Source organism: Citrus sinensis, chromosome 3, assembly GCF_022201045.2.
Source record: "Citrus sinensis cultivar Valencia sweet orange chromosome 3, DVS_A1.0, whole genome shotgun sequence".
NCBI classification, from domain to species: domain Eukaryota; kingdom Viridiplantae; phylum Streptophyta; class Magnoliopsida; order Sapindales; family Rutaceae; genus Citrus; species Citrus sinensis.
In genome coordinates, this window is record NC_068558.1 from 40188927 (window position 1) to 40197719 (window position 8793).

General features: G+C 33.6%; 2 protein-coding genes across 3 annotated transcripts; one reads left to right on the forward strand and one right to left on the reverse strand.

The window, feature by feature from the left end:
- The first annotated feature begins 1035 nt into the window (after positions 1-1035).
- On the forward strand, positions 1036-5364 carry LOC102628436 (uncharacterized). 2 transcript variants are annotated; one of them, XM_052438622.1, is made up of 5 exons: positions 1036-1526; positions 2232-2297; positions 4415-4548; positions 4665-4765; positions 4932-5364. In XM_052438622.1, exons 1-5 carry the CDS (start codon positions 1164-1166, stop codon positions 5111-5113), a joined length of 846 nt encoding a protein of 281 aa, XP_052294582.1. In that variant the 5' UTR covers positions 1036-1163; the 3' UTR covers positions 5114-5364. The 2 variants fall into 2 exon arrangements, with proteins under 2 accessions (XP_052294582.1, XP_052294583.1); XM_052438623.1 differs by having other exon boundaries at positions 1037-1526; positions 2247-2297.
- A 1043-nt stretch (positions 5365-6407) lies between these two features.
- Positions 6408-8345, reverse strand: LOC102626698 (bidirectional sugar transporter SWEET9). Its single transcript, XM_006478981.3, has 6 exons — positions 8192-8345; positions 8021-8057; positions 7729-7939; positions 7451-7612; positions 7238-7357; positions 6408-6908 (listed from the first exon to the last, which is right to left on the reverse strand). The coding sequence occupies exons 1-6, from the start codon at positions 8238-8240 to the stop codon at positions 6666-6668; spliced, it is 822 nt and encodes a 273-aa protein (XP_006479044.2). The 5' UTR covers positions 8241-8345; the 3' UTR covers positions 6408-6665.
- Between the last annotated feature and the right edge of the window lie 448 nt (positions 8346-8793).

An 8793-nucleotide genomic window follows, 5' to 3' on the forward strand; every position in this document is an offset into this window, starting at 1 on the left:
AAAAAAAAGTACATATTATTTTAATCAAACTTCTTTCTATACAAAAGTAATAATAATTATGACTCTTTTTTTTTCACAAATTATGAGATAAAAAATAATATAATACTAAATTAAAGGCTCCAAATGAGATAATGTTTCTCTCTCATGTTTATAACTTGATGACTTAATGATTTAAAATTTTCATTAAGATAAAAAAAAATAAACGGATTTAATGAATTAACATATTGAAATTAAGTCAATTAAGTCATTAAGTCGAAAAAAAAAAAACCCTTAGTTGGAATATTTAGTTTATATTCCAACAAATGCGATAAATGATGTACCACTATCGAATTGATTCAAGTAACGAAAAATTATTAAGCTTTATTATTTTTAATTCAAATGATAAATTTTTACTGTTCTAACTAAAGTGGCACTTATTTTTTTGTTTGAAATCTGAATAAACCTGAATTAGTTTAAATTATGAATAGAGATGAATGCCTGAATCTAAATCATATTGAAATTAAGCTTAATAACTTAAAGATTTAATGGCTGGAACTTTTCATTAAGTTGAAAAAATAAACAGATTTTATAATTTATCTAATTAAAATTAAGTTAATTAAGTTTTTAAGTAAAAAATAAATAAATAAAAGGCCTAAGTAAGCATATCACTCTTAAATTAATCACAAAAATTTTGAACTTAGGCGACAAAAAGAAATTAAAAAGGACGCAATTGATTGGTTGATTGTTAATTTATAAAAACATGATTTTTATATTTTATAGGAACATATAGGATATTCTAATTGCAACGAGGAAGAGAAAAAAATCTAAAAAAAATTATTTTCAGTTATTTGGTCAACAAAAGCAAACCTTAAATTATTTATTTATTATTTCAAATTTAGATTCAGAATTGAACTGGCATCTGTACTAACCTTTTAAAATGATGTTATTAATAGTTATTAAATAAAAATATTAGACTAAATAAATTTAAATTATTTAGTTAAATGATTTTATTTAAATTATATATAATCATGTGGTAAAAAATTGTGGAGAAGTGGATACATATCAACCAAATCGAAAACAGAATTTAAAAACATTTTTCTATTTTCTAATTTTAAAGCACGGAAGACTGAACATTCTTCAACTGAACTCCTGTTCCTCTTCTCAGTTGTTCATAATTTGCAACAATGATTACGAAACCAAATCTAATAACAGCCAATCCCTCACACTCACTCACTCCATTTCTCAAATTTGAATCCAGAATTCCGATTTATTTCCCCAAACCGTCAATTTCTCATTCCAAATTCATCTCTTTAACCTCCAAAAAGCATTCCTTTTTGGTCCCATTTTGCTGTTTAAATCCCACGAAACCCCACAACTCCAGTGAGCTTTTAACCCGCGTTTCGGAGAATTCGGTTCCTGAAGAAGGGGAATTGAAGACTGATTACAACGTGCAAGTGGCAGCTGCAAATGTTCCCTCGTTTCTTCCGCCAGCTAAACTCAGCTTGAGTGATCAAGCTTTCTTTTTGTTAGCTTTTATTGCATGCACGGTATGCTTTTTCTTTAATTTTATACTCTCGTTCTTGTATTTTTTTTCTTCTTTTTTCTTTGATGGTTATGTCTGTTTTTGTGTGAGTTTATGAGGGTTTGTTTCTTTTTTTTTTCTTTTTTCTCATTTTGTTCTGTTTAGTAGCTTTAGAGTATTGTATTCGTTTATGGTTTGTTTTGTGAAGCTGTATGCAAATTTGAACAACATGGAGTATGGGGCATGGCAACAAATGGTAATTATATCAGGCTTTGGATATGGTTTTGTGGGTTTTATTGTATTTGAGAGCTTAATGGCTTGGGATTGTTTGTCGATAGTTTTCGAATCAAACTGCTGTCTGGACCTGCAAATTTAGGAGAATATTTGGGGATTAGGTGATAAAGGCCTGAATTCATTGGTGGGTAATTTCTCTTGTGTTTTTGTGGGTTTTCGAGTAATTTGGATTGATCTCATAAGCTAATTTGCTGATTACAAATATAGTTTGTGAACTAGTTAGGAGAATATTTGGGGATGACATTGAGGTAATTAATGGGATAATGTTGTGAATTCTTTTAACTGAAAATTCTTTATCTTTAAGTTCTTTGAACACTGAAATGGTGTTGTTAGGTTTGGATTTCTTTGAGTTGGAAAATTTTAAATATGATTATCCACCTTTGGTTGTTGATTATTAGTCTTGGCTATTTGGTTTGATACTCATGGAATAAGTCAGTTTGTTTGCCTGCAGACTTCTGTGGCTTTTACAAGTCTTGTTGTTGCGGCCATCCCAGCACTTTATGTAAGTGTGGTCTATTATGAAATGGTACTTGATTCATTTTTTTGTAGTCTCTTCTATTTTCATTTGTATTGCTCAATTTAATTTGGAAATGACTGTGCCACGGGTTTTATAATGTTGTATAAAATCAACGACTTTAATAGATCCATGTGCCTCTCACCTGAATTGAATCTTTCAAGCTTTCGCCTGGTATAAGCTTCAATCATGTATTACAGATTGGTTGGAATTGGAAGGTTAGTTAGTGATAATTGCCCAGATTCCTGCTGGTTGGTTTCATGATTTGTTTGTGTTCTGGCTGGCCTAGGGATCTGATAATCATGCAGAAGAAACAAACTTAGCATATAAAAATTGGTCATTTTCTGTGCGTCCAAACAATGAAATTTCAATGTGTTAGAATATGATTTTGGTCAGATGGGGTATTGTTATGTCATTTCCCTGCCGATTTAGTAGATAAAATAATAAACTCTAGATGCATTACTGCCACGGACAACAAAGGTGGGGTTCTGGAACCAAAGCGCTTATCTTTCTCATCTATGGTAACCAATTTAAAGGGAGTAGTGCTTGTAGGTGATTGATGTTTCATTCCTGCATACACATTGGGGAGTATCTTGAGGTTCTTGAAAGTGACAACTCTTTGTAATGTCATGTTGCCTATTGCAGCACATCTGTTTATTAGTGAAATAATACATGGCAGTTTCACATTTCTGATTCAATGAGAAATTTTGGTAAGTGACTTAAATAATGCTCTGCAATTTAATACCCATCAGTAATTGGACATTCACGATGGTTATAGAATTCATAAGGCTTTGTAAATCTGTCCACTGTAGGTTCATGGAATTATTGACCTTTTATCTGATTCTCTTTGATACTACTGGATCATCTGTAGGAGTGCATTTATTCTTTTTTCATTTCCTGTTTGGCTTCTTATCTTGTTTTGTTTTTTTCTCCTTCTTTGATAAGAAACTGTAAATTGTATTGAAGATGAAGAATTGTTACAAGGAGTTGACCAGCTGTCCATTAAGAAAGCGAAATAATGAAAACTTTTCTGTGCTATTAAAAAAAATGCCATCTCCCCTCTACAAAACTAGACCAGCCTACACACTTATCTCAAAACATTCTCCCAGCTTAGATGAATCTTAGAACTCCTTAGAAACTGAAGCCCACAGTGAAGCTAGAAGACGAACTCTATCCTACAATTCTCAATGTTACTGTATTTTTCCCTTCAAAATACGAAGATTTCTTTCCTGCCACATTGCCCAAAAAAGAGCTGCCACAGCAGAGTTCCAAAGAATTTTGGCCTTTTTTCCTTTACCAAAAGCAAACGAATTCTTCGTAACAATAGAGTCACAACAACCCGGTATGACCCACAAAATGCTAGCCTCTTTGGATAACCTACTCCACAACTTAGGGGCCACAAAACAATGAAGAAAAAGATGATTAGAAGTTTCAGCACTTGTTTTGCACATCTCACACCATGATGGGGATAGACACATATTAGGGAACTTTCTTTGACTCACTTCTCCAGAATTTGATTTTCCTTGTGCCTTTCCCACAAAAAGACTTGAATATTAGGGGAAGTACTAGCCTTCCAAATCGATTTGGAGGGTAAAAATTTGGCCAAGGAGACATCATTAATCATCCAGTTCAGATAAAATTTGCAAGAATAATGTCCTGATGTCTCCAAACTCCACAATCTTCTGTTTTTTTTCATTTCTTCAATAGCTACATTGTCTAACCACCGCAAGAGAGAAGTGTAATCTTGAATCTCTCTTATCACTTGAGTTTCTTTTGAAGTTGAAATTCCAATGCCAATTCAACGAGGAGGAAGAAGATGCACATAAATTTATAGGAACATTTCTTGTAAGACAGAACCTATAGAGGCGAGGGAACATAAAGAAAATCTCGTAACTGTTTATCCTTCCAAAACTGAATATCCTTACCATTCCCCACAATTAGTTTAATGTGAGAAAGAAGAGAGGGATGTTCATTTTTGACTCCTTATCTTTAATGATTATAAAATTTTCATCAGACATTAAATTCTTGTTATGTAGTTGAATTATCAGGTGTAATTTGTTTCTAACAATGGGTTCTATTTGTCTGTTTTGTCATCTTTTTTTTAGGCTATGGGTAGAGCAGCAACATCTCTTTCAAAGCTAGCAGATACAGCCCGGGAAGAACTTCCCAGTACAATGGCTGCCATTAGGCTTTCAGGAATGGAGATCAGTGATCTTACACTGGAATTGAGTGACTTGAGGTGACAACTAAAATCCTAAAGATTTAACTAAATTGTTTGTGTCCATACATTCATAAATGTGATTACTTTAATTGTCATGCTGTCTTTTCTGATTTTGAATTTTAAATGTCACCCAGTCAAGAGATAGCTGATGGGGTTAACAAATCAGCCCAAGCAGTGCAGGCAGCAGAAGCTGGAATCCGACAGATTGGTACACTTGCTCACCAACAGACTATCTGTAAGTTTCGAACTGTTTTTCATCGCTTTAAACCCCCACCCCACCCCCACCACCCCCCCCCCCCCCCCAAAAAAAAAAACAAAAACCCTCTCTAACTATTAAAAATTATTGTCATTCTCCATTCGTTTACCAGGACTGATTTTCTGCGACTGTTTGTATGATTTAGCAATTATTCAAGAGCGGGCAAGTCTACCCATCATCTCTTTGCAACCTGTAGTTGCTGGGGCTGCAAAGAAGACTTCTCATGCTGTTGGCCAAGCTACAAAAACCCTCATGAATATGATTTCCAGAGGTGAGTTAAGTTCAGAGAATGAGGATGACAGCGAAATTGATCGGGTAGAAATCTGAGAAGTAATCTGCTTCCCAGCTCCATTACCTAATTGCTGCGCATGTACATAAAAGAGTAGAGAGGCTGTGGTATCTGCGGCAGCCCATATGGTTGACTGTCAGTGCCCATAAATTTGGATATCAAGAAATATGAACGCATTGCAAAGCTCCAGTTTGATCTATCTACATTTTGAAATGCAGAACATCCTTAGATTTCCAAGTAAAAATTCCATTGAATTATATCAATTTTCAAATTAATTTTTTTGTCAGAATTTTTTTTTTTATAAATGGAATCCAATGTTCACATTTTAGATTCCACATTTTAACAAAATAAATTGCAAGAAGGGCAGTAGAACTGAAGTTTTCTGGGTGATATCGGAGGTCCAAGATCCAGCTAAGGGATTTTGTAAAGTTAAAGGACAATATATTCCAAGACATTGTAATGTCCATGCCCGCTCTTTAACTAAATTAGCCTTGAATATGATGAGTCTGTTGGATGGATGGGTACATTCCCAGAGAACATTATGTATCTTCTTCAATCTCTAAATGAATGAAGGTTATAATTCCTTATTAAAAAAAAAAAGAAATTTATTCGATTGGTCATCTTAAATCCAATCCAACAATATTTGAACTAAGAATCACACAACAAGGCACGATTTATACCAGACTGATTATCGGGGTAACAGAATTTATTTAGCACATTATTATTATTATTATTTTAACCTTTAGCTGACATTAATTGGGAGCATATTGCTCAATTGGCAATAAATGAGTTGCAGAGGCCTGTACATAAAAATGCTGTAACCATCAAAATTTTACAGTGTTTTTAATTGTTGAAACACTTCAGTATTAAAAATTCTTAGATGGCAAGTCAATTACTTTCTTGATTTAAGAGGAGCCTGATCATATAAATAAAAACCCAATGATTTCGACCTTGTAATGGACCAGCTTATATCATGATCTCAGCTTCTTTAAATGTTTGACTACTGAGCTCTTTAAATGTTTCAATTTAACTTCCTTTTTAGATACGTATAAAACTCCATAAAAATTCATTGCCTCTTTGGTAAATAAATTTGCTTCTTGAATATCTTCAAGCTAGCTTTTGGTAGTAAAAACATAAATAAATAAAATAACTGAATGATTGATTATTTTTGGGACACACTTAAAAATTATAAGTAGATATTGAGAACTGAGATATTTTTCTTCTTATTCTTCTTGCACCATTTGACTCTTTTGACTACCATATCTGTTCAATTTCGTTCATTCATCTCAACATGATCCTTCGCTGCAATTAATTTATATAATAAATTAGAAATAAATAAAAATATACCGGATATTATTTTGATGAAAAAATAAAAGTGTACCGGATATTATTTTGATTATTAACTTGAGTTGTCACCACAAGTAAACTGGAACTTACATAGATGTAAATATGATACCAAACACAATATTATATAAAAGAGGAACTTATATATTGTACTGTTTCACATTTCTCAATCTTAAATTAATCCTTTGTCCCATCCATGAAAATTAGAAGACATAATTAAACCACAGCATGCATGAATTTTTTTTATCAGACATTCGAATTTAATTCCAAGCTCCTTCGTTGAATCAAAACCTTCATCTGTCTGTTGGTTTGAAGATCTGTAGGTTGATTAATGTCTTTTGTGTAAGCTTTGTCATCTTCAGTCAAGTTCATTTTCATTTCTGCACACTCTTGCTGCTTTTGATTTGATTCATTGCCCGTCTTGCCCTTGTATACGAGGTATAGGATCATTTGGGCAATTCCAAATAAAAATCCTAAGACGTTTGGTAACTGGCCATCCAAAATTAAGCAACAAGAATGCTATGAGCAATTAATATGATTGGGAAACAAGAAAAAGAAACCGTATCAAATTTACGTACTTAAATTTTAAAACCCGTTGAAACCCCCTGGTGTTTAAATTTTTACAGCCAAATCATTTTCAGCAAACGCTATTTATTCTGCCTTTTAAAATCTTATAAAATTATGTTTCTTTTGTTGGAAATTTGAGGGAAGTGCTGCCCTTAGAAAAAGTGAATTGGCTGTTACAGATTTAACGCCAGGGGGGTTTCAATCATTTTCTCATCAAACAAACAATCAACGATATTGTTAGCCATACTTACAGCAATGACCATGTCCTTGACAAAAAGTCCGTAAAAGAACCACATGGTGGCGCAGAGGGTGAGGAAAAATGAAAGAGAAAATGGCATATACTCAACACTCTTGGTCTTAATCACCCGCCTCTGCAACATAAATCAAGTTCATAATTTTGATATTAAAGACAACTATATCTTATTTAATTGTGCTAGCTTCAATAATTAAGAATTAATTGTTACCATGATGCTTAAAGGAGCAGAGAACACAGCAACGTTGTAGACAGCGCAGACACAACCAACGGCAGTGACTCGATTAGGCCCCTTTACGAAAAAATTGACGATCACCATCATCAAGGCAAAGGCTCCAACGTTAAACACGAGTATCAACTTGATTGTGAAACTCTGCATGCAGGGTTAAAATGTATGTTTGATGATCAGGACAAGATCCATATACACATATAGTTATTAAATGTGATTAAGATATAATAACAAAGGTGATTATTAATTAATTAATTGACCTTCTGCTTTTGGGGTGCGTATATGAGGTAGAGCATTAGGTAAATAACTTCTATAACACATCCAATGCTGTTGATGGTGATGATCAAGACTGCATTTGACTTAAGTAAGCCGTAGTACAATAACAACATTGCACTGCTAAGTGCTATCACGTATGGTATTGAATGGTATCCTTCCGATGATTTCTTCTTGTAGATTATGAGGAAAGTGGGCCTGAGATACATATATATAGCTTTGAAAATCAATCGTTGTCAGTTTAATTATATAAGATCAAATTGAGGGCTCGACTCTTACACTGGGGCCAAGAACACCAAGAATGACACTATGTTACCTGTGATAGGAAGACAAGAAAACTAAAGGTGTATCAAGCTAAGCTACTATCATCAGTTAATTAATTAAAAATAGAAAATATAAGGGGCAAGGAGGGGAGGAAAAAGAAAAAAGGTTAGGGCACAAGTGACATGCCTAAGAGACCAAAAATGAAAGCCAGCTGATGCGGAGTAAGGATCCCCATGATTGTACGTTGTGGTGGAGGTGATGATAAAGAATATTACAGTGTGTTTTGGCGAAGCTCTCCACGGCGTCGAAGGGGGGAAATGCACTTTGAAGAGCTTAACCCAATTCATTGCAAGACACTGATTTATACAAACATGATTGGAGAGTTAGGTTGCTGGTTTGGTTAGTTATTAGCTTGTTCTAGAATATGTACGTGATGTAAAAAGAGAGCGAGAGAGAGAGAGAGAGAGATTGAATGCACATGATATTTTTTGCATGGTAATTACAGTCGAAGGAGCTGGCAGACAAAGTTGACAACCATAGACTCATGATTCGAGCGTACGTGCTATCCAGTTCCTGCCTCGATTCAGGAGGGTGCTCTTGGAGCTTTGGTTCTTTTTTATTCATCCATTGTCATGTATATATTTCAATCAATCATGATTATATGCAAACTAATATATATGGTAAATAATGAATGAATAGGGAGTAATGTCCTAAGTTTTAAGAATTATTATGGATTCCATGAGTAAAAATTACACAATAGAAAAGATTTTTATGGGTGACAATTTTTA